This window comes from Balaenoptera physalus (assembly GCF_965194825.1).
Source record: "Balaenoptera physalus genome assembly, chromosome: 6".
NCBI classification, from domain to species: Eukaryota; Metazoa; Chordata; class Mammalia; order Artiodactyla; family Balaenopteridae; genus Balaenoptera; species Balaenoptera physalus.
This window is the reverse complement of record NC_138885.1, coordinates 120,318,890-120,343,573: the sequence shown is the minus strand read 5'-3', so window position 1 is coordinate 120,343,573 and position 24,684 is coordinate 120,318,890. Positions and strand designations below refer to the sequence as shown.

General features: G+C 52.5%; 2 protein-coding genes and 1 long non-coding RNA gene across 5 annotated transcripts; 1 reads left to right on the top strand and 2 right to left on the bottom strand.

Annotated features, from left to right (window-relative positions):
* Positions 1–61: 61 nt before the first annotated feature.
* DNAJB2 (DnaJ heat shock protein family (Hsp40) member B2) lies at positions 62–8,945 on the bottom strand. 3 transcript variants are annotated; one of them, XM_082466633.1, is made up of 10 exons: positions 8,792–8,945; positions 8,414–8,514; positions 7,647–7,756; positions 6,515–6,568; positions 6,205–6,327; positions 5,367–5,459; positions 5,033–5,135; positions 4,773–4,843; positions 3,712–3,918; positions 62–1,082 (listed from the first exon to the last, which is right to left on the bottom strand). In XM_082466633.1, the coding sequence occupies exons 2-10, from the start codon at positions 8,476–8,478 to the stop codon at positions 820–822; spliced, it is 1,089 nt and encodes a 362-aa protein (XP_082322759.1). In that variant the 5' UTR covers positions 8,479–8,514; positions 8,792–8,945; the 3' UTR covers positions 62–819. The 3 variants fall into 3 exon arrangements, with proteins under 3 accessions (XP_082322759.1, XP_082322761.1, XP_082322760.1); XM_082466635.1 differs by lacking the exon at positions 62–1,082 and adding an exon at positions 1,642–2,604; XM_082466634.1 differs by lacking the exon at positions 62–1,082 and having other exon boundaries at positions 2,489–3,918.
* Positions 8,946–9,210: 265 nt separating this feature from the next.
* Positions 9,211–14,100, top strand: LOC309663153. The gene is made up of 3 exons (XR_014265126.1): positions 9,211–9,331; positions 9,805–9,994; positions 13,740–14,100. It is a non-coding gene; the product is annotated as an uncharacterized lncRNA (long non-coding RNA).
* A 118-nt stretch (positions 14,101–14,218) lies between these two features.
* On the bottom strand, positions 14,219–20,285 carry LOC309663141 (tubulin alpha-1D chain-like). Its single transcript, XM_082466629.1, has 4 exons — positions 20,268–20,285; positions 16,443–16,665; positions 15,963–16,069; positions 14,219–15,217 (listed from the first exon to the last, which is right to left on the bottom strand). The coding sequence occupies exons 1-4, from the start codon at positions 20,268–20,270 to the stop codon at positions 14,234–14,236; spliced, it is 1,317 nt and encodes a 438-aa protein (XP_082322755.1). The 5' UTR covers positions 20,271–20,285; the 3' UTR covers positions 14,219–14,233.
* Positions 20,286–24,684: the final 4,399 nt, after the last annotated feature.

The window sequence follows — 24,684 nt, the reverse complement described above, 5'->3', positions numbered from 1 at the left end:
AGCCGGGCCCTGCTGCCCTTCTCAGGAGATGCAGAGAGGGTGATGGGAGAGCCAGGCTGCCGAGTCACGCTCTCCAAGGCTTGAATGGTAGCTAATAACAATTAGGCAGTGGTTTTTTTATGCTGTGCTCCCTATGTGTCTGGCAGTCTCCAAGGTGCTTTACACCCATTAACTTGTTTAATCTTCAGGACACGCTGCCAATTATTAGACCCGTCTTACAGACGAAGAGCGGCACAGAACTTGGCCGAGGTACCACAACTAGTTAAGTGGTGGAGTTAGGATTCGAACGCAGGCATGCTTGACCTCTTTGCTGCCGGTCCTCTCAGTTTTTGGGCGGCTGCTTCATGTCCTTCGGCCTCAGGAATAATGTACGTCGAGCAGGATTGAGGTTAGGACTAAACGAGGTGATGCAGGCAAAGTGCTCGCCACACCTTAAGCAAAAGTAGCTAAACTCTGATAGCGACTCGCAGGCCAGGCCTATGAGACGTGACAACAGCCATTCACCTGGGGGCAAGGGGCACTTTCTCCCCCCTCCCCCAAAACGCTCCACCCTTTATGGCCCCAGAGGAGCCCTCATCTGCATGTCATAAGGTGTCCTTGTCAAAGGTGGTAGACGTAGAAATGAGGCAAGAGAGCCTTGGGCATGGAGCTACTCGGGAGTTAGGGCCACCTAACCTTGCCGAGGTTCAGACCCGTCACATGAAAAATGGGCGAGTACCACCCGTCCTGCGCAGGGAGCGAAGGGACCAGTGAGTGGACCACAGGCCCTTCACCCCTCACCTGTGCTCTGCTGAGGTTCAACACCACTGGTTTGTCATCTCAAAGGCCGGAAGTGGGCAGAACAGCCATTTTACAAACTTCTAGTAGATTCTCTCTCTCAAGAGAGAGGCTTGAAATTCCTCTTTCAGGGCAGGCTGCTTCCTTGCTTTGAGAAAAATACAATATAGACCCTTTGGCCACTGAAGATGAAGCCAAGTGCTCATCCCGGAATGGAAGAGAGAGTTGGTGGGGAGCCACACCTCCCTGCTTGGCAATAGAAAGGTGCTTGTCAAAGGTGGCTGGGAGGGCATCTCTGCAGGTGTCTGGAAGAGAAGGGGGAGAGGTAACTGGCTCTCTCCTCCCTGGGGCCCTGATGAGTTTGGGGCCTGGACCCTGGGTGGGGTGGACATGTGCCACTCCACATGAGAGAGGCAGGCCTCTGACACTGCCCACTGGCCTTAAGCTAAGGAGACCTGTGGAGGGTTCTCTGGGCCTTGGGAGAAGGTTTTACAGATTTTTCACCACGTGTTCCCAGCTTTCTGTTGGCCCCATGCTTTCAGTCAAGTCATTACTCAGTCTGGTCCTAGCTGTGCCGCAGAGTATTGGGTGGTGGCACCCTGCGTAAGGGGAACAACAGCTGCCTGGGGAAAGCCAGCTGTGGGGCCCCAAGAAGTGAGGGCAGAAGAATGCGAGCATTTCATGGACTTCTACAACATACTTAGAGAGGGCCACCTGGTCAAAGAGGGGACTTCTGCTGTCAGCCTGGAAAGCTTGCAACCTCTGGATGCCTGGGCAATAAAGGGAGGTGTGTCACCCGCTGGTCCCCCAGGGTTCCCCCCGCCCCGGGGAAGGAAGCACACGGAACACGGCACACCACCAAACTCTCGAAACTCAGCTTTATTGAGTTCCAGTGTCTCCCTCTTGGTCTGAGCTCAGCCCCGCTGGCTTTGATAGGTCTCTGAGACTCAACGGCACAGGGTCTGACAACACCCCGGCTCCACCACTCCCCTCCCCAGCCACCGGGCTCCCCAGGGAGGGAGGAGGAGAGGCAGCTTCTGTGGTGTTGGAGAGAAAGAACAGGCAGCGGGGTCAGAGGCCGAAGAAGCCATACAAGCAGCAACATGCCCAGAGCACCCATCACACACCAGTTCCAGCCACACACACACACACACACACACACACACACACACACACACACACACACACACACACACACCCCTCTCACCACCGAGACGGCTAGCTTCCAAGCTCCCACGCCTGTCAGCCTTCTGAGACCACGCCCTGCTTAGCCAATCAGCCGTGGCTCATTCTCAGACCCCGGGAGTGCCCACAGAAAAAGAGCCTCTCCGAGATGCCACAGGGCCTTGATTGGTACACTCTAACCCCGGCGCTAGCAAGAGGTGTCAGGGGAAACAAAGCTCAGACCATTACCCCTTCATCCACATTCTTGCCACCCCTGCCAGGGACAAATCAAAGGACACGATCTCCCCATCTCACAGTGAGTTAACAAGCCGACCAGGGCTGGAACTACATGTCCCAAGATGCACAGCTCCGTAACTGTGCACCACTTCCCCCAAGCATGATCTAACAGAAAGGAGGCATAGTGCGTTGCATTCTGGGACTTGTAGTCCCCAAGAGACAGCACCAACCCCCCCCCCCCAGGGAAGCGTTTACAGGCTAAGACTACTTCCCACCCAGCCCCCACCCACCACCCAGGCCCGGCTCTACGCTCAGCATGGGCGAGGGAGAGGAATGGAGGGTCCCCTCCCAGTGCACAGGGTTGGGCGCTGTCCTGTTGGAACTGTGCAGCCATTCTGGGTCCCGGACATCCAGCTCAGAACACATCTGGGGAGAGAGTGGGGGCGGGGTGACAGGAGAGAGGGTCAGCAGCAAGCCGTGGAGGACGGAGCTGAGCATGCAGCCCTGGGCTAGCCCTGTGGCCTTTCCCTGAGCCCTGATGCATGGTGCAGGAGGATGGGGTGCGGTCCCCTCCTAAGCCTCCCTCCTGGGGCAACCTGGCCTTATCCCCCCTCTCCAGGGTTAGCCGGCCTCACCTCTGGCTAGTCCCGAGGCCTGGGGCAGGCTGAGGCAGCAAGAGGAAGGGAGGAGGAGTAGGCTCCGGTTCCGAATCTGGACGGCCGAGAGGCTCCCGCCCCACCCAGCTAGCCTCCCCGGAAGACCTTATGGCCCTACTGGCCACAGAATCTTCCTCGCCACAAAGAGGCCTTCTGGGGGAAGCAAGAAGGGAGTCCCAGCCAGACGGCAGTGAAAGCAAGCGATGCGGCCCACGGGGAATTGCAGAGAGAAGAGTGCGAGGGAGAAGCAGCACCAGGAGGGAAGCAACAGAGACGTCAGAGCTCAACACTGCGCAGAAACCAGGGTGGGGTTGTCTGCAGCCGGACAAGGAGAGCCGTGGCTGCCGACTCTGGCTCAGAGAACCTCAGGCCAAGTCCTCCTTCCTTAACATCATCAGCAACACAGGTGGCAGAAGACCTGGGCACGAAAGGCCTGACCCAAGCCACTAATGCCCCTTTTAAACTCCCTGTCTAATAAGAATAAGTGAATCCTGGCTCCTCAGGCCCTCCCACTGCCCTGAGGCCCCCCACCCTGGGCTTTGCCAGGGACCTATCAGCCGTGGGCTGAGCACAGCAAATCCTGACTCCACGCTGGAGGGGGGTGGACCTAGGAGGGAGCACGGAGGTGGAGAGGGGCTCCTGCAACTCAGGCCACGCCCCTCTCTGCTCTCCTGACAGTGAACAGGACCCCTGGCCCCCTGAATCGGGTGGGTTGGGCCTGGTGATCAGAGGATGAGGCAGCGAGAGGCCTTCTCCTCCGGAGATGGGCTGGGTTTGGCTGTGTCACCCCTTGCACCCTCATGGGTCTCCCCCGTGCCTGGATGGTGGTTCTGGGCCTTGGGCTGCCCCTGCCGTCGTCGCTGTGCCCCCCGCCCACCTGCTGGTTTCTTCCCAGCCGCCTCCATCTCTGACAGGCTGTAGGCCATGGCAAGCTGCAGGTCCTCGTCATCCTCAGAGAGGTCGCTGTCAGGGGGTCGCGACACAGGGGTCTGCCGGACCTGTGTGGCCCCTGACCTGGAGGTGACAGACTGTTGCTGCTCGCGACGGCTCAGCTCCAAGCCCAGTGCCAGGTCATCCGGGATACCTGTGGGAGTAACAGCCACCATGAGGCCCTCTGATCCAGGCTGCAGGAATCCGGCCAGGCTGCCTCATGCAGCAGCGACTCTGACCACTTACAGCCCCTCCTCTGGAACTGGTGTGCATGCATGTTGGCACCTAGCATAGTGGTTATGAGCATGGCCAGGCATTCGGCTCCAGCAGGTATGAGCTGTCTCCTTTGGCAAGTTACTCAACCTCCCTAAGCCTCCCTTTCCTCATCTATAAAATGGGAATGACGTGAGTGCCTGCATGGTCAAATTGTTCCAATGATTAAATAAGACAGCCCATGAAGAGCCTTTAGCACACAGAGCTCCCAGAGTCGGCAGGCATAAAAGGGTAGTCATGGTGACCATCCTGTACTGCGTGGCAGCGCTGTGGGAAGAAGAGTTCAGCTCCAGGAGCCCTGTGTCCTGAGTTTTATTCCTGGCTTTACCCTTTGCTAAGTAGGTCAAAGCCTTGGGCCTGGGGCTACTTGGGAGTTAGGGCCATTTAGCTGTGCTGAGGCTCAGTCTCCTCAAACGAAAAGTAGGGCGAACGCAAACTGCCCTGCTTTCCCCCCCGCTGTTTTGAGAATACAAGGGATGTGGTATGTGCGCAAGTGCTTTAAAAATAGTCAAGTGCTCTGCAAACTCCAGGCACCCCACTCATGATGACGGCGATTAGCTGGCCCTCTGAGACTCCACAATTCTCTGTCCCAGCCCCCTTCCCCGGGATCACCATCTCCGACCCTGTCAGTCTGGCCTCCCTGCCCCAGGGGAGTTCAGAGAGGAGCAGTTAGGGGAAGGGGCTTTGGGGCCTGGGGCTTCCCGATCGGGATTGGGTGGCAGAGCCACTCCTCACCATTGATTGTGACAGACTTCAGCTGCCCGTCCTCCTCCACTTCCACCCGCTCCTGCCCGTTCTCCATGATCCTGGGGGAGATAGCACGGTTCATTCGGTGGGCATGCCCGAGTCCTGCGGGCGCCTGTCCAGGCTCTGGGACGTCGCAGTGGACAGGGCAGTCTGCGCTCTGCCCTCAGGGAGCTGTTCTCCAGTCGTATGCGGCTCCACTCCACCCCCACCCACCCCACACCCCGTATGGTCCCAGAAGGAGCCCTTACCTGCGCGTCGTGATGCGGCGTCCTTGGACAAAGGTGGTAGATGTAGAAACAGAGCGAAAAGCACCAGCCCCAGGACTGAAGGAGAAAGATGAGGAGGAGAAATCTGGCATTGGGACAAAGGAGAAGGAGGAGGAGGAGAAGAGGATGTTAGACAGAGGCTGTACCAGGCAGGCTGCACTCACAATGGACCAGGAACCTCTGTGGGGTCTCCCCGCAGAGCTGCCCAGAGGCGGGGTTCCGGAGGCACAAAGAGAAGGCGTGGGAAAGTGACAAGCTGAGGCGAGGGGCTCCAGGACTCCAAACTCTTGCAAGCATGGGAAGGGACGGCACTTACCAGAGTGTCCAGGGAAGGAGGAAGAGAAGGTGAAGAAAGGGCCCGAGTGTCGGGCACTCCGGTTCTGAAGCTCTGAGAACGGGCCCAGGTCGTCTGCAACGAGTAAGCAGATGAACATCATCTGGTGAAAAGATCCCCCCCACCCCTAGAATGTGTGAACCCTGCTCTTAAGTCTCGAAATATAAGCTGCTAAGCAACTGGGTACATTTCTGATTTTTTTCTTTTTTGCTTGGACTGATTTATAAATTAAATTCCTTTTTAGTATTATTATATGAAAAAGTTCCCTGGTCAATTCTGGCCACTATGAAGAATAAAGGAAGGGGGGTGGGGAATAGCTCCTTCAGTTTTACGCAGATAAGGCTGGTGTGATGTCAGGCAGACACAGCTACAAGCCCCGGCTCCGCCATCTGCTGTGTGACTGTAAGCAAGTCATCTGAATGTGCCTCAGTTTTCTCATCTGTAAATGCGGATAAAATTATCTACCTCACAGGGTTCATTTAACCATTAAAAAAAGTGGTATCTGTTGTTGTTTGTAACGGCATTATTACTGTCCCATGATGCTCTGAGTCTTGCTTTCATGGCTGTCACTGTGGAGGTTTAACAATGAATTATTGTTATCATTTAATAAGGCGAGTCTCTGAAGTGTCACTATAGGGTCACGTGGGTTCTGGAATGTGTAAGGTTCTGTCCCAGAGCTCACTGGATCCACCCACACAAAATCTTCTGTCCGTGGAATTCTGCTTCCCTCTCAGCCTCCTGCCTAAGGGCCTCCCAGCTGATGGAGAGCAGGCCTGGAGGGAGAAGTCGAGCTTGTCAGAGGCCTCCTGAGTCCACTCACCAAAGAGCTCTGCAAAAGGGTCACCATTCCCGAAGAACTCCCGGAAGACCTCCTCTGGGCTGCGGAAGGTGAAGGTGAAGCCAGGGCCACCACTGCCAGCTTCCGCCCGACACGGGCCAGTACCTGAAGGAGAGGCAGGATGAGGAGGGGGCTTAGGGCGTGCACCCTGCCCTGAGCCAGGGGCCCCCCTAAGGCACAGAGACTCCAGGAGCCTCGAGAGCAGAGTGAGAGCAAGCATCCACTGCAGGAATCTGCCCTCCCCCTTCCTCCCTGACCCACTTCCATCCCTGGGCGCCCCCGCTCCACCTACCTGCCCCAGTCAGCCCTTCCCGGCCATAGTGGTCGTAGATCTCACGCTTATGCTCTGGAAAGAGAGAACAGATCATTTCTCCCTCCCTCTGGGATGACGGCCTCCCCACCTTCCAGGCTAGGCCCCTCAGAGGACTGGCCAGAGACTGACAATTGGGGGGCAGCAGGTTGCACAGGGGACATGGGCTATAGGTTTTAGCAGCAGCTCAGCCCTTCACATAGTGGCTCCTTCTCATCTGTAAAATGGACACAATAACAGCACCGACCTCAGAGTTGCAAGGATTAAATAAGATAATCCACCTAGCACAGTGCCTGATACATAGTGTTTCATAAATGTTAGCTAATTATTACTATGTTATTATTAATCAGGGCCTAGCCTAAATGTCACAGAGAGACCTTTCTTGACTACCTAAAATTGGTGCCTATTATATCCTATTCCCTATCACATCACCCTGCTACGTTCCTTTGGAATAATCTTGTCTATGCATTCACTTGGTTAATGTTGGCCTTCCCTGACCAGACTGTGATAAACCCATCAGGACTTGTACTGCCTGCTTGTCCTCCATCATTCCTCAGTACCCAACAAGGGCCCGGCACCATAAGCACTCAATGAATATTTTTTGAATTAATGAATGAAAGACCTGGAGTCACACTCCTCAAGCAAGTTACTTCAGCTCTCTCAGCCTCAGTTTCCTTGCCTGAAAAATGGGGGTGATAAATCCTGTCTCACAGGATGGCTGTGAGGACTCACGGAGATTACAACTACCAATGCCTGGCACAGAAGAGGCTCGGCACACCTTGGTTACCTGCCCTGCTTCCTTCCCCTTGTCAGGATCCATGTTGCAACTAGCAGACCCTGGGGAGCAGACACTGAGACAGGGGATCAGGGGAAGAATAAAAGGGTGCTTGACACACAGTAGGTGCTCCTCTGAATTGAAACAAACAAACAAACAAACAAACAAACAAAAAAAATCCCAGAGTCCCTGTGGGAGGGAGGCACTTAAATGCCAGGTTGAAAAAGGCATGGAGGAGACTGGGGTGGTGGCAGCATGGCTTTGGGAAGGAGCGTGAGGGGGCTATGAAGTGGGAGTGACAGGTGCTGCCCTGCCCTGCCCCCTGACCCTGGGCCTTACTGTCCGACAGCACTTCATATGCCTCGGCCACCTCCTTGAACTTCTTCTCAGCAAACTCTTTATTATCTGGGTTCTTGTCTGGGTGCCATTGTAAAGCCTTCTTCCGATACCTGCAAGAAGTGGGTTCAGAGGGGAGGGTCAGGAGACAAACGCATGCACTTCCCACTAGGGAACAGAATGACCCACTTCCTGTTAGCCCACCATAGCCCTTCCACCACTCAGATCCCGGTCCACGCCAGCTGCTAGGGCTGCCCCTGCAGCAGTGTTTTAACGGAGTCCCTGTCTCGCCCCTCTGCAGCCAGTGATGGGACTATATACTTGTATTAGAGGATGATAACGTGAGGATGAGAAAGCCCCAGGCCTAACGCCTCCCTGGGGCTCGCTGGGGCTGGGATTGCTAAGGACGTGGGTACATGTGGCCATGGGGAGGGGGAGGGGCACAGTGCTTGAGCATCTTTGCACTGCATCCTGCGAAAGCCCACACCTAGAGGCTGGGGGTTGGCGTAGGAATAAAGGGGAAGGGGGGGGATGGGGGGGCTGTACTGGAAAAGAGCTCACACTGCACCTCCCAGCGGCGCTTCACGCTGTAGACTTTCTCCTACTCATCCAGGGGTCTCCTTCCTCCCTACAGGGGTCACTCTCTGAGGGAGGCCCGCAATCCTTTCTAACGACCTGGCTCTCTCAGCCCCGCCTCTGAAGGGCCCCAGGGTGGTGGAGGTGGGGGAGGGGGGGTGAGTGGCTTTCTGGTGCACAGCGGAGGCACTTACGCCTTTTTGATGTCATCAGCGGACGCACTTCGCGGCACGTCTAGGATCTCGTAGTAGGATGCCATGGCAACTCGTCAGTCGTCAGGCGGGCCTCCTTGAGGCTGCGGTAGAGAAGGTACGGTCAGGCGGAAAGAACCGAGAGCCCCTCCCCGGGGCTGGAGACCCCGGGGGCGGCGGGAGGCGCTCCCAGAGGGCCGCGGAGCCCGCTGGCTCTCCTCGCGGCCGGTGACTCGGCTCCCTCGGGCAGCCTTATCGGCCCTAGCAGGCCGGTGCCACGGGCTATCTCGGGGCCCAGGGCCGGGGAGCCCTATCGCAGCCCCCAAACGCCAGCAGCCCGGCCCAGGGCCCCCCAGCCTGACCGGGGCCCCCCGCCCGCACCTCCTCCGCCGGGAGTCCCTGGCCTCTTGGAGCGCCCCGCCCTTGCCCCCCGCCGGGAACCGTCTGGCACCGGCTGCCCGGCTCGCGGCTGCTGCGTAGGACGCGGCAGGCCCAGCTGTGCGCGCAAGCATGCGTCAGCGGCACGGAAACTACTAGAGACCCAGAGGACGCCGGCTCGGCCTGTCACCTTCGGGGGTGGAGGGAGGGGGGTGTGTGTGCTGCTGCAGGGGCTGCCGGGAGATGGAGGCGGAGCCGGCTATTTTGGGCTTGCACCAGGACAACGTCATCCCCAGATAGGACCTGGGAGACAGCGGCAGGCTCCATCCAGGAGTGCCGCACTCGCGGACAAACAAGCCGCCCAGCCTCTGGTCCCTCTGTGGCTTTCCTAAAGACAGGCTCGATGACCGAGGATTACTCACCCAGAGGAAATCACCACTTCAAGGGCTCACAGACTCCCCTCTGGGCCTAAATCCTCCCCCTTCTTCAGATCCCTGCTCTAGCCCCGGCCCTCAGAAGAGGCTGTCCGACTTCCCTGAGTAGGTCAGACCTGCCTCTCATAGCATCTCTTGGCAACCTTCCTCCCACTGGTCAGAGCATTTATTTGTTTGATTATTTGATTGACAGTCACCTCCCCCACTAGGATGCAAACTCCACAGGGCAGAGATTATGTCTTTTTTCTCACTAGAGTATTCAGGACAGTAGTGGGGTTCAAAAATATCCATTGGATGATTAAATAATGAACAGATGGGAACATGCTATTAACAGTTTTGACACATTTGGGAGATTAATGGGATTAATGGGTGGTTAATGGGAATTTGGGGGAAAAGAAAGGAGAGGAAGTTCCCCAGATTCGAGGTTTTTCTTTCCAAACTGATCCTGAGTAGACCTCTTCCACCTTAGAGTGATTTCTGGCTTCAGGCCTCATGGGAAAGTTAGAGAACCTTCTAGAACTGGCTCCCGCTTGATATCCAGGCCAATCCACAAGCATTAATTGAGCATCTTCTATGTTGTAGATGCTGCCAGGATGTAAAAAGAAGACTGCGGCCCAATCCCTACCTTCACAGAGCTCCAACTACCAGCCCATCAGTATAGACCACTGGGAAACCCCAAGGCTTTGGAAACAGACAAACCTGGGTTTGCAACCTGGTACTACTGTGTGACAAGAAAACCTCTAAGGACTCAGTTTTTCCTCCCTAAATACAGGTAACGCCTAGGGCTGTTTGAAAGTCAAATGAGGTATGGTACATAGTAGGTCTTGGTACAAAAGTTCTCTGGCATCATGACTGGCCCAAGCAATACTGGTTATGTGAATCCAGAAGAATATTTTAGGCTGGGTGACCCAGAAATGCTTCATCAAAGAGAAGGGCTTGAGCCAGACGTGAGAGAAGAGCCTGGTGTGCGTTTGTCCAGTTTTCCTGGCTGCTCACAGTCTGAGCCTCCTACCTACCTACATCTGGCAAATTCCCATTGCGTAGGCTTTGATGGGAGCCAGGCCACTACCTGCCACAAAACCCGACACTTGCTCTCCCAGACTTCCTGGTTCCAAGGTGTAGGCAAAAGCCGGATGTTCTGCCAGTCGGAAGCTCCAACTGGGTCTTTGAATCTGGAGCAAGTCACAGAGAAGCAGGGGCAGTTGCGAATTCATTTCTGCAGTGGTGGCAAGCAGAGCCAGCAGTGGCCTCTAGTGTCTGGAGGAGGAAATGTCAGCCTCGATGCCTGGGTGAGAGGAGGCCTCACTACAGTGGGTGGAGGGGCCAGGGGCTTTTTAAGCAGGCTGTCCTGTGCCCTGACCTTGACTGTGGTGCTGGCTGCCCAACTTCCCTTGGTGCCTACCTGTTTGCGGAGACTTGTTTGGCAGCCCTTGTATTGATTCTGTATGCTACCCAGTGTCTCTCTAATTGTGTGTGTGTGTGTGTGTGTTGTATGTATATGTGTGTGTGTCGGGGGTTCCTTTTCTTTTTTATTTTGCCAGAGTTAATTCCTGCTGTTTCCAGTCCTGACTGACCTTGGCATAAGAGGAAGGAATAGATTAGGTTAGGTCACTCCAAAATCTTCCAAATCTCTTTCTTTTTACTTCTCTTATATCAACAGACATTTGTCTAGCACCCTAACATGTATGTGGTTTTATATTAAGAATAGGAATACAAAGAGCTTTAAGTTTCAGTCCCTGTACTCAGGGAGATGAAAACCTCGTTGGGACCCAGACAAATGACAGCCAAGGGAAATTATGTGGGACACATCTAGCAAGCAAAGGGTTAATTTCCTTTGTTCACAAGGAATTCAGACAAATTTATGAGAAAAGAAAAACAATGCAGTTTTTTAAGTGGGTGAAGGGCACAGACAAGACAGTTCACAGAAGAGAAAGTACTGGCTTTTAAACATGAAAAGATGCTCAATATCATTCATAGCAAGAGAAATATAAAGGAACGCTGCAGCAAAATACTTTCACTTCTCGGATGATTGACAAAGATCAAAAAGTGTAATATGTTGTATGGACACAGGCGGTCTCATACATTGGTAGTAGGAGGGGTATTTGGATATAACTTCTAAAGAGAGCAGTATGAAGTATATATCAAAATTAAAGGTGTATAGCCTTTGACCCAGTAATGCCAATTCTAATAATTTGTGGTTGTACATATGTGCAAAGAAGCATGTACAAGGGTTGCAACATTCTTTTCATAGCAAAAGATTAAAAACAACCTAAATACTATATCATTAATAGCAGACTGGTTAAATAAGCAATGGTACAATGTACTGTGGAATACTATATTGTCACCAAAAAGAAAAAGGTATATCTATATGTACTGATGTGCACCATCTTCTAGATTTATTGTTAAGTAAAAAAAACAAGATGCAGAGCAAAGTGTATTTAAATGCGTGTGCACACATTAGTATATACATAGATGTCTGGAAGGAAGTACTAACCAAAAAAGTGAACAGTGGTGGCTGGCTGCCAAGAGGGGAACAAATGAAGGTAACTTATTTTTGCTGTTTGTAAATCTCTTTGGTACCTTATGAATACTGAAGCATGTGCACATAGTAACTGGTCAAATGTAATATTTTTAAATCTAGCTGGGGAAATAGGATATCAGCAACAAGCTAAGTGCTATGGTACAAGGCAGTCCATGCCAAGTACTGAATGAGTGATAGAGACAGCCAGTAAGAGGGAGAATCTAGAGGAGGGAGAGGTCTCCAGTGCTGGATGGGTTCTGGGTGACTGTGATCTAACCTGGAAGAAATGGCAACACTGAGGCCAGCAGGGGGAGGTGGCGTTCCCGAAGGAGAGAATGCAGCTTCGGAGGCAGGCATGCTCAGGAGGGAATGCAGCTTCGGAGGCAGGCATGCTCCTGACACATTAGAGGCGAGGGAGTAAATGTGTTGGGTGGAATCCAAGGTTGGGGCTCTGTCTCTTGTGTCTGCCTGCAAGAGGTAATTGTACCCTGGCTTTAGAAGCCTCAGGGATGACAGCATTCCCCTGCACTGAGGGAGTCCCCAGGAGCCAGGCTGGGTGGCGCTCCCAGCTGTCCCATGGAGATCTGGGTTGCCACCTCCCCACACCCACACCCAGTCCAACCAAGGCCTGCCAGGGCTTGCCTGCAGAGTTAGTAGCTGGGAGGCCTCACGGGGTCAGAGAAGAGGTGGCCATCCAGCTGCCCAGGGTGGGCTGGCTGGTACAGCCATCAGGTGGGGAGCCTGGCCACCTCTGTGGATGCTCAGCCATGTTGGGTGGTAAAGATCTCACCTTCCTCAGGGCCCTCCCTCCTGGCCTCTCCCAAACCCTTACCTCACCTATTGGATGTCAGTGGCAGGGGGCTTTTAGAGGACACTGACAACCCCAAAACCTGGCCCCAGAGACACCTCTGCCCTTGTTCAGCCCTGGAAGCTGGGTTCCTCCTCCGCCCCACATGCCCTCCACCACAGTGCCTGGGCAGGGAAGTGTCAAGCGTCACCCCCTTCCTGCCTTCGAGGCACCTGAGTCACTGTCTGGGCACTGCGGAGCTGGCAGGCCTGGAAGAGGTGGCGTCTGGAGAAGTGCCTGTGTCTGCTGAGGGCAGGAGGGGAGGACACCCTAGGAAGGGGAGGGCAGCAGCATAAGCTTTGGCCCAGGCTGACCTGGGTGTCAATCCCGACTCTTCCACTTACTAGCTGAGTAACCTTGTGCAAGTCACATGACTTCTCCAAGCCTCAGTCGCCACATCTATAAAATGGGCATTCATTGAACAAGTCTGTTTAACAAATTTGAGAATCTATGTGTCAGACAGCGTTCTGGGTCCTGAGCATAGAACAGGCCTTGTTCCTATGGAGCTTCCAGTCCAGTGGGTGGGTACAATAACTGCGTTTACCTCAGGATTAAAGAAGATCGTATGGATGCAGGGCCTAGTATACAGTAGGTGCTGAATAAATGACAGCGATTTTTTTCTGGGGTTTGAAAGGCTCCCCAAATAACCTCTCTTCCTTCCCCAAATTTGAAACCAGTTAATAGAGAGAAAGACACATGACAGAGATTTGAAATTCAGTCCTTTCAGAGAAAAAAAAAAAAATGGGTTGGAGGACATAGCTGAGCTATTCAGCCAAAATGGGCTCCTAAATAATTAAGTTATCCTCCTAACCCAGAAGGCGCTGCAGAAAATCCACATACAAGGATTTTAGGGCAGCCACCTGGTTGGAAGTGGGGGCTTAAAGCTGTGCATGTGGAATAGTTTAAAGGTGATTTGTCTTTATCAAAAAGTGATGAATGTGATGGAGATTACAGGGAGGTAAGCTCCCCCTTGACCCCCATTCCCCCGTTGTTGCTTCCACTGTACCACTTCTGCCTTAATGCCAGCTTCCGGACTCTCTACACTCTACACTGAAGAAGACAGGAGGGTGGGCTAGTGAGGACCAGCTGTATCAGACTACCCTAAGGCACTACTTCAGATCCCCTGGCCTCACCAGGCTCTTGTTGCAGCCCTGTGCAGCTCGGACCAGCTTCACACAGACAACCTATCAGCGCCTCGCCTCCTGCCCAGGGATTCCCTGTTGACCCTGCAGACCAAGTGTGTGCAACCTGAAGTACAGGCAAGTTAATGTTTGATGAGGCGAAGGTTTAACCAAGGGAAGAATGGAGCCAGTGCAGAAATTCCCCACCCTCACCTCCCCTCCTGCCCACTCTCCCAGGGAATGGTCTGAGATGCCATTTATCCAGCTACATCTTCCCTAGGGTGAGTTCTCCCTCCTTCTCTGCTTTACCCACCTCGGCCCCCATTCTGCTCCCTGGAATTGCACTCATTAATGAAATCTGAAGTCAGATCTGCTTTCTGGGGAACCCAGGCTAAGATACCAGCCTTCCTATCTCTTATGAAGGAAAAGCCCCCCACCCACATGGTTTTTCCCAAGAGGAAAAGGAATTTGTGAGACAATAAGGCCATAGCACTTTATTTAGGACAGACACGAAGGATTCCCCTAGTATTCATCCCCCTCCTCCTCTTCTCCCTCCCCCTCCACACTCTCCGTGCCCACCTCCTCGTAATCCTTCCCCAGGGCAACCATATCCTCCCGGGCCTCGGAGAACTCACCCTCCTCCATGCCCTCGCCCACGTACCAGTGCACAAACGCCCTCTTGGCATACATCAGGTCCAACTTGTGGTCCAGGCGGGCCCAGGCCTCAGCGATGGCGGTCGTGTTGCTCAGCATGCACACGGCAAACTGCACCTTGGCCAGATCACCCCCGGGCACCACAGTGGGGGGCTGGTAGTTGATGCCAACCTTGAAGCCCGTGGGGCACCAGTCCACGAACTGAATACTGCGCTTGGTCTTGATGGCAGCGATGGCGGCGTTGACATCCTTGGGCACCACGTCTCCACGGTACAGCAGGCAGCAGGCCATGTACTTGCCGTGACGGGGATCACACTTCACCATCTGGTTGGCAGGCTCGAAGCAGGCATTGGTGATCTCTGCCACCGACAGCTGCTCGTGGTAGGCTTTCTCTGCAGAGATGACTGGCGCATAGGTGGCCAGGGGGAAGTGGATGCGAGGGTAGGGCACCAGGTTGGTCTGGAACTCTGTCAGGTCCACGTTGAGGGCCCCGTCGAAGCGCAGGGAGGCCGTGATGGAGGAGACGATTTGGCTGATGAGGCGGTTGAGGTTGGTGTAAGTCGGGCGCTCGATGTCTAGGTTGCGGCGGCAGATGTCATAGATGGCTTCATTGTCCACCATGAAGGCACAGTCTGAGTGCTCCAGGGTGGTGTGGGTGGTCAGGATGGAGTTATAGGGCTCCACCACGGCTGTGGACACCTGCGGGGCTGGGTAGATGGAGAACTCCAGCTTGGATTTCTTGCCATAGTCAACAGAGAGCCGCTCCATCAGGAGTGAGGTGAAGCCAGAGCCAGTGCCCCCTCCAAAGCCGTGGAAGATGAGGAATCCTTGGAGTCCTGTGCACTGGTCAGCCTAGAAAGTGAAGGCGAAGCGAAACATGGGATGTGAAGCACAGCTGACCAACAGCAAAGAACCAGCATGTGCTGTTTGAGATTTCCCCAAAAGTTTCATAAAATCCTTGGAAGGCCTTTCCAAGGGCACAAAATAGACCCTGATAAGGAGGTCCCACTCTCTCCTCCTTGTCTCTCTTCCTCTCTCAAACCTCCTGAAGCCTTCCACAGACAGCTCTCTTGACTCTTGTGCCATGGTCATTTTTGTCATCATAACTTGCCCACTCCACCCGGCTTCCTACCCGTGCCCCCTGATCTAACCAGATGTTTCTGGAGGGCTTCCTTCCTGAGATTAACAAGCCAGGAACCTGATCCCCGTCCTTGCTGGAGGCTGAAGTTGATCGGAGAGCCTTGAGCCGGTATTGTTTGGATCTGTTTCTCACGGGGCCTTCTGCCCACAGCCTACAACACACGGTGACGTTCCGGGACTGTTTATGAGTGCTCATGTCTTGGCCAGGCAGCCTATCAACTCGCAGCCACTCTGCCCAGCATCGGGCCGCTTACTATAGCAGATAAAAGGGACACCCAGCTCCAGGCTGGAGCCCACACTCTGCCTCCCCTCCTCACTAGTCCTGATCCTGCGTGTTTAATTCTTGTCCAGGAGACTCTCCCAAGGACGGAGGCTGCCCTTCCCCCGTCTGGTCTCCAGACCACTTCACAACAGGAATCCAGACTCCCCCCTCCCCAGCCCTCAGCTCTTCTCTCACCAGCTTCCGAATCCGCTCCAGCACCGGGTCGATGAGCTCCTTTCCGATGGTGCAGTGGCCACGGGCATAGTTATTGGCAGCATCTTCCTTGCCGGTGAAGAGCTGCTCTGGATGGAAGAGCTGGCGGTACGTGCCCATCCCAGCCTCATCCGCAATGGGCAGAATTTTCGGTCCCCCTCCCCTTGCAGCCTGGCTCCTGGAGCCCCAGGGTACCCAGAAGGGGTGGGGTCACCAGGCCCGAAGTTCTACCCTAGAGGAGTCCCATTCAGGCTGCTGTTATTGCCCTTGACTTTAAGTGTACTTCAACGAAAAGGAAAGGGATGTGGAGTGACCTTGAGACTCTGGAGCTGAGTGACAGCAGAGCTGGAGTTCTGATTCGCTGCAGCAACTGGGAACGACAAACCAGTGCTCTCCAATTATGGAGAAGGACTTGCTGTGGTACCTGGGACAAGGCCGTGGCAGGGGCTGGTCATCACTCACCGATCACAGTGGGCTCCAGATCCACAAACACCACCCGGGGCACATGTTTTCCAGCCCCAGTTTCACTAAAGAAGGTGTTGAAGGAGTCATCCCCTCCCCCGATTGTCTTGTCGCTGGGCATCTGCCCATCTGGTTGGATCCCATGTTCCAAGCAGCAGAGCTCCCAGCAGGCATTGCCAGTCTGCACTCCAGCCTGCCCCACGTGGACTGAGATACACTCACGCTGAGTGGACAAAGGGCAGAGAGAAGCGTATCATGCCTGGACACGATTCCTGCCTTCCTTCCTTGAGTGGTTCTCTGGCTGAGAGCAAGAGTTCCTGGACTCTGCTCTCCGTGCCCCGCGTCCCGTGGGTGGGGGGCAGTGGCGGGGGGCAAAACCCTCAGGGGAAGCAGAAGATGTGACCAGTTCTAAGATTATAGAGTCTTTGCTCAGTGACTAAGCATCTTGAGGAACACTGAGGGGCTCAGATGAGTCTGACAGAGCATGATAGGCAACCCACCCATGTCCAGAAAGAAATTAGGGGCCATTAGTAAGGAAAACAAGATCCAAGTGAGCTTTCAGGGATCAGGGACAAGGATGAGGTTTAGAAAAGCAGAAAGGACTCTGGATTCGTGTTACGGCTAGAAATGCCAGCAAGGAAGGGGAAAGTGGGCCTGGAATGGATGTGTGTGTGCTGTTCTTTCCTCTTGGGTGTGTGTGGTTCTGGAGTGATGAGGGGCTGGGAAGAAAGTTCTTCCTCACATGCCTCAAGGCTGGTCAAAGAGTTCTTGGCCCCTGAAGCAGGACTGGGGTAACCTGCTTGGTCCTAGAAAAAGAGAAAGGTCATTGCCCTTCCTGGGGAGCCCCATGAGCGTCAAAAAGACTTGACCCTCTTGCTTCATCATGTATTGAGCCTCCATTATCTGCCTGACACTGGGCGGAGACTGGGGATACATAACACCTAATACCCAGTCCCTGCGCTTAAGAAACTCTCTGTCTGGGGAAGGGAGCGTTTCATACGATAACAGATATGTGACAGTGTGGTAAGTAGGATCCCAGAATGTTTCTTCCTGCTTGAGAAGTATTTACGGCAGACCTTAACAACAAAACGAGCACACACATCCATCAAATTTCCCCAAGCTTTAAGGCTTAATCATGTGGAGGATGTAGCGAAATGAGAATTCTCACACTGCTGCTAGAAGCCCAAAGTGGTGCATCTTTTTTGGAGGGTGATCTGGCAACATCTAGGAAAGCTGAAGATGCTCTTGCTCTAGAGAGATTCTCACATAGGTACACAAGAAAACAGGTGCAAGAACAGTCACAGTACCACAGCGACGGAAGCCAATTAAATGTCCTTCAACAGGAGAAAATGAATAAAGAATGATTCAGAAGTGGATATGGATGAATACAAGAAAGAATCTTGGGCTTCCCTGGTGGCGCAGTGGTTAAGAATCTGCCTGCCAATGCAAGGGACACGGGTTCGAGCCCTGGCCAGGGAAGATCCCACATGCTGCGGAGCAACTAAGCCCGTGAGCCACAACTACTGAGCCTGAGCTCTAGAGCCCACAAGCCACAACTACTGAGCCCACATGCCACAACTACTGAAGCCTGCACGCCTAGAGCCCGTGCTCCGCAACAATAGAAGCCATGACAATGAGAAGCCCGTGCACCACAACAAAGAGTAGCCCCCGCTCACTGCAACTAGAGAAAGCCCGCGCACAGCAACAAAGACCCAACACAGCCAAAAATAAAATTAATTAATTAATTATTTATTTAAAAAAAGAATCTTACCTCCCAAAATTCTTAACAGAAAAAAAGCAAATTAAGGGCTTCCCTGGTGGCGCAGTGGTTGAGAGTCTGCCTGCCGATGCAGGGGACACGGGTTCCAGCCCTGGTCTGGGAAGATCCCACATGCCACGGAGCAACTAGGCCCGTGAGCCACAACTACTGAGCCTGCGCGTCTGGAGCCTGTGCTCCGCAACAAGAGAGGCCGCGATAGTGAGAGGCCCGCGCACCGCGATGAAGAGTGGCCCCGGCTCGCCGCAACTGGAGAAAGCCCTCGCACAGAAACGAAGACCCAACACAGCCAAAAATAAATAAATAAATAAATAATTAATTAAAAATGAATATCTGCTTAAAAAAAAATTGTCTTAAAAAAAAAAAAAAGCAAATTAAGAAGAATCATAATACAATACCATTTATATAAATCTTTAACTTGTATGCATCATTTAGAGATAAATTTTTATATTTGCTGTATATTCTTGGAATGTATTACAGAAATAAAGAAAGCAAGGGAAAATATTAGCACCCAATTTGGAATAATGTTAGAGGAGGGAGGTGAATTCATTCGGAGAAGGATTCTATTCTTAAGCTGGGCAGCAGGTGTTCATTATATTATTCTTTATACCTTTTCGCATGTCTGAAATATTTCATAATTTTTTAATGAGGATGCTTTATCCATAAATTTTACACTTCTCTGACTCTGTAAATATGACACAAGGGCCTTGACTTTTTATGATTTTTAGATGACTGGGATTAATACATAGACCATCTGTATCCCAGCCCCATTACTCCCCCACTTGCCTCTCTGTGGGCGTCTTCCCCTGGTGAAGTGGGGCGATAACAAGAGCCCCTCCTAGAATCACTCTGCAGATGAAAGAATGTGTGTAAGTTGCCTGGCTCATTGGACGACACAGAGTAGGGTGCACCATACCTGTTGGACCCCCTTACCAATTCCCCATCCCCCAACCCCGGGGGTCATAGTAAGAGGAAGTAATGAATTAATCTGGGAGGGATTTAGGGACAAAGGACTTCAGAAATCCCCAGGTCCAGGAGGGAGGGCTGACTCAGCTCACCAATCACCTGGCTGGCAGGACCAGCACCTGCTGCTGCACCGCAGAGCCTGCCCAGGCTCTGTGCACAAAGCCAGACCCTGTCCTGGCTCCCACAGCTGCTGGCCCACGCAAGGTGTGTCTGACCTGGGGTATGCCGGAGTCGCTGGAAACGACGCCCCTCACTCTGGGTTTGGGCAAAGAACTCAGCCCCTGGAATCACACAGACTTGGCCTCAAACCCCACCTCAGCTGCTCCCATTCCCTTTTCTTGCCGGTGAAAATAGTATAATCTCACACTCAGCAGGCTTTGTCATTAGGTTGTTTAGTTCTGTATATTAAGCATTAATTAGGTGCCAGGCACTGTGCTTAGCGCTTCACATACACTATCTCCTTTAATCTTCACAACAACCCCCTTAGGTAGGTGTTTTTATTATCCTATTTTACTGACTCTCAGAGAGGTCACACTACTTGCTCAAAGTCACCAGCAAAACCAGGAATATTCAGAGAGGGGACAGTCTGGGTCCAACCACACTCCTAACTGCCCTTCTATCCTGCCTGTCGGGGAGCCGGGTAAAAGATATCAAATGAGCCCCATACACAGCACCCTCCCTCTCGCCACTGATATGTAGCTGAAATGAGGGGTCAGACCAAGGCACAGCAGAAGGACAGGACTATGAGGATGTGTCCTTACAGCCGGGAGGTGGGACCAGAGGCCAGCAGGGGCCCAAGGTTTGTAGGAAAGTGCCTGCACTTTCTGCCCCTGTCCTGGTTACCCCACTCTCCCTACCCCTAAATTCAGAGCCCTTCAGCAGCCCCTCAGATTCAGACCATGTCCTAGTTACCATGGCCTGTCCCTCTCTATCCCCTGAACATACCAGCACATCTGGGGGGCTGCACTCACATCTGGAAGCTTCTCTCCCTCTCCCCCACCTGACTTGCCCACACGCTGTAACCCCATGAACACCCGGACCATGGGACCCTCATTTGCATGCTCAGCCCCACCTCTGCTTACCATGCTGCCTGGCTAGGGGCTGGCTGGGGTCATCTGTCTGTCTGTCTGCTGCAAGATGGAAGACAGGGACAGGTCTGTGATGGACCCACAGCTGCTGGCCTCCTTATCCTCTCTGGTCTGCTCTCGGGGAGATGGGGGGCGGGAACGTTGTTAGAAACGGCCCCAAGAGGCAGGCCTGTTGACGTGGTTACCGTGCAGCCGGCAGGCGCTGGGCCTGGGCCTAAGCAAGGGAGCAAGATGGGCAGGCAGAGGAGGGGCCTGCTGGTAGCCCCACACAGGTATCCAGGTCGCTGGGTACACGGTGTCTGTTGCTCAGTCACACAACTCCATTTCCTGGTGGTGCAGCCTGGCCCTCACAGGTGAGAGGGGATTTAGAAGTCAAGCCGCCTGAGCTCCAGCACCGCCCTCACCCCCAAGGTTGGTGAGGATTGGAAGAGGAGTAGGCGGGGCTAAGAAAAGTCTGCAGTGGACCAGAAATGATGAGTCCTAGGGCAAGAGGTCAACTCAGGGCCTTCTGGGTGGAAACTCAGAATATCACAGAACAGAGGGAACTAGAGCTCAGGTTAGCCCTGTCTCTAGCACTTAACTTCCTTTGCCTCAGTTTTCTCATCTGCAGAATGGGGAGAGGTAGTATTGTGAGATTAAGCAAGATAAACTTTCTTACACGTTTAGTCCAGAATTGCTGTTGTTCTCCACAGGCAAAGCAAGATGCTGAGCATCTTCAGGGCTATTCCTAAGTGTCTCTCCCTATTCCAATCCAAGTCTTTGCTGTTCCAGCCTGGCCTTATTTCCCCACAGAAGGAGTCACCATATGGCCTTGGGCAAAATTATGAGATAAAAATGTTACTCTCTCACATTTGTATCCTGCTCTGTAGTTCTTAAGGCAGCTTCACCCCTTATCTCCTTTGAGTCCCTCAACAACTTTGTGAGGTAGGCAAGGTGAGGCCTCCACTCCCAGAGGAAGAAAAGGAAATTGCAGCCTCTTGTGTTTTGCCCAAGGTCACGTGGGAGTTAATTAGTGGTGGAATTAAGATTCTTCTGGGACTCAGGCTCAGTGACTCTCCCCTTTCCACATGGCAGAGTTTTCGATGTCCCTCATCCCCCTGCTGCGTTTTTTTTTTTTAATAAATTTATTTATTTTTATTTATTTTATTTTTGGCTGCATTGGGTCTTCGTTGCTGCTCGCAGGCTTTCTCTACTTGCGGCGAGTGGGGGCTACACTTCGTTGCGGTGCGTGGGCTTCTCATTGCAGTGGCTTCTCTTGTTGTGGAGCATGGGCTCTAGGTACGCGGGCTTCAGTAGTTTTGGCTCGTGGACTCTAGAGCGCAGGCTCAGTAGTGGTGGTGCACGAGCTTAGCTGCTCTGCGACATGTGGGAAGCCCCCCTGCTGCGTTTTTATTTTCTTTCTTCCCATCCTAAATTCTATGGGGCTTCCCTCGTGACGCAGTGGTTAAGAATCCGCCTGCCAATGCAGGGGACACGGGTTCGAGCCCTGGTCTGGGAAGATTCCCACCTGCCACGGAGCAACTAAGCCCATGAGCCACAGCTACTGAGCCTGCACTCTAGAGCCCGCGAGCCACAGCTGCTGAGCCCGTGTGCCACAACTACTGAAGCCCACATGCCTAGAGCCCGTGCTCTGCAACAAGAGAAGCCACAACAATGAGAAGCCCGCACACCACAACGAGGAGTAGCCCCTGCTCACCGCAACTAGAGAAAAAGCCCATGCGCAGCAACGAAGACCCAATGCAGCCAAAAAAAAAAAAAAAAAAAAAAATTCTATGGTCAGTTGTCATCACTACCTTGCATATCCCTCAACTCCCTCACCTCCGTCTAGCTTCAGTTTCCTCGTTTGACTAAACCACAACCCTGGTTAAATCCATTTCTTCACCAGTTCTGTGCCTGCACTGACCCAGCTAAACAGTGGCTGTAGAAAAACCCAGAACCATACTGACTGATCTGACTTCAAATGCATGACCACTAACCTCAAATGGACCCTAATGCTGCCTGGAAACCACATTACCTCTCCCCAGTCACACTTCCAGCCAGCACCGTGACCAGGAATAGGAATGCTAGATTTAGCAAATAAAAGAATTTTTTCTAGCAACCCTATCCAGGAAGAAGATGCTAATGTGAATTTTCAGTCAATGTGGCAAATGGTGAGAGAGTTTTCCTGAGGTTGGGGCTTTTTCCAGAGCCCTTCTCACCACAGCATACAAGGGTGCGACCCAGAATATTAAGATGGTTAACTCTGGTTTTGGCTATGGACTGAAGTCTTCTCTCTCCTACCTGAAACTAAGAGGCCAAGATCCCTGGAGAGAAGACACAGCCAACCAACACTTCAAAGGTAAGGAAGCCCAGTCTACCCTGGGTTGATCCATGAAGCCATAGACCTCAGGAATTATTATCCAGATATGAATGGATTTGGGGCCCACTGGGCCCAAAAGTCTCCTGCTAGCACTCCAACTTCTCCCAACTGGTCTTTGAAGTTGGGCATCTCAGAGACAACCTAGACAACACTAATTCTGGAAAGAAAATTATTAGGCAGGCAGGGGGAGGGGTCTTTTGTAAAACAGAGTAAAGAGACTGAGATTTTTTGAGAGTATGTTAATGTATCGAAGTTATAAAATGAGAGGTAATCAATGCTCTTCATTCCTTCAACAAATATTTATTGAGTGTCTGCTATGTGCCAAGCACTGTTCCAGATGCCAGAGATACAGTGGTAGCAAAAAGAGTCTGTGCTTTTTAAAAAAAATTTAATTAATTAATTAATTTATTAATTTATTTATTTATTTATCATTTTTGGCTGCGTTGGGTCTTCGTTGCTGCGCGCAGGCTTTCTCTAGTTGCGGCGAGTGGGGGCTACTCTTCATTGTGGTGCTTGGGCTTCTCATTGTGGTGGCTTCTCTTGTTGCGGAGCACGGGCTCTAGGTGCGTGGGCTTCATTAGTTGAGGCACACGGGCTCAGTAGTTGTGGCTCACGGGCTTAGTTGCTCCGTGGCATGTGGAATCTTCCCGGATCAGGGCTCAAACCTGTGTCCCCTGCATTGGCAGGCGGATTCTTAACCACTGCGCCACCAGGGAAACCCCAAGAGTCTGTGCTTTTAAGGAATTTATATTTTTGTGGAAGACATAATAACTAAACAAACAAGAGAATTTCAGATAGCAATGAACACGTGAAGAAAACAAAACAGGATAATGGCCCAGAAAGAGGTGGGGGGCTACTATTGAGAAGAAGCCACTCTCTAAGAAGGTGATATTTGAACTGAGCGATAAGGAGATGGCCACACCAAGATCTGGACTGTAGCGGTCCAGGCAGAGAGAAAAGCAAGTGCAAAGGAGCAAGCCTGGTGTATATAAGGAAACTGAGGGAGGGAGGGAGGGGGCTATGCAAGATGAGGTCACAGAGGTAAAGGGGCCTGGCAAGGAGAATGGCTTTTATTACAAGTGTAATGGGAGGGTTTTAAGCAAGCCTCATTGCCTACTTTGTGTTTTGTTTTAGAGAGATTACTGCAGCTGCTATGTGGAGAATGCATTATAGGAGTTCAAGAGTAGGAGAAGGAAGCTGGTTAGGAGGCTATGGCAGACATCCAGAAATGAGGGGCTGGTGGCTTGGACTAGAGTGGGGATGGGGGAAGTAGCTGGGTTTGAAGTAAAGTGATAGGACATGCTAATCTGGGGTGTGCAGACCTCACCAACGGCCTCGCCTGACCCCTGCCTCCACTTCTTCTTTGCTGGCATGGTCCTAATTTTGTATAATTATTCACCCTTCCACTTGGTCATGGAAGATGGCCTTTCCCTAGACCTAGGGCTAAGTATAGGTTAGTCCAAACCATTCATAGTAGTTCCATTCCCTCCTTCCAGTGACTAGTTTAGGCCCAGGGCCAGGGAGATATAAGGGAAAGTCTGCTAGGGTGACTTAAGGAAAGGTTTTTCTCCCTGATAAAAAGAGATGTGGGAGGAAACCAACCCCCTTTCCCGCCTTAGGATGGTGTCATATGAGGGCATAATACTTGGAGCTGCTGCGGCCATCCTATGATTAGGAGAGAAGATTTCGCCAGCCCATTGAGGATGCCAGAGCAGAAAGCTGGAAATACCGGACTTATTGGTGACATCACTGAATCAACCCTGGAACCGCCCTATAATCAAGATTTCTTGTGGGATAATAAATATACCCATTGTTTAAGCTGCTGGTAGTTAGGCTTTCCATTATTTGAAGCTAAAACATTCTCACTAATAAAAGAGGGGAAGGAGAGAGGGAAAGAGGAATGCAGGATGATCCTAGGTTTTTACCTAAGCACTTGGGTGGAAGGTGATGTTGTTGACTCAGACTCGGACGCCTAGGATAGAAGCAGGTTTGGCAGGGAGTGGGATGAGGGTAGTATGCTGAGAGCTCTACTTTGAATGTGTTATGTTGAGA

Coding starts and splice junctions, on each gene's coding strand:
- DNAJB2 (XM_082466633.1), bottom strand. CDS start 8,478: ATGGCATCCTACTACGAGATCCTAGACGTGCCGCGAAGTGCGTCCGCT. Junction 5,136..5,366: donor CTCCTTCCCTGGACACTCTG/GTAAGTGCCGTC, acceptor TCCCAATGCCAG/ATTTCTCCTCCTCATCTTTC. Junction 3,919..4,772: donor GAAGTCTGTCACAATCAATG/GTGAGGAGTGGC, acceptor TTACTCCCACAG/GTATCCCGGATGACCTGGCA.
- LOC309663141 (XM_082466629.1), bottom strand. Junction 16,070..16,442: donor TCTGGAGCCCACTGTGATCG/GTGAGTGATGAC, acceptor TCTTCCATCCAG/AGCAGCTCTTCACCGGCAAG. Junction 15,218..15,962: donor TGGAGCGGATTCGGAAGCTG/GTGAGAGAAGAG, acceptor TTCACTTTCTAG/GCTGACCAGTGCACAGGACT.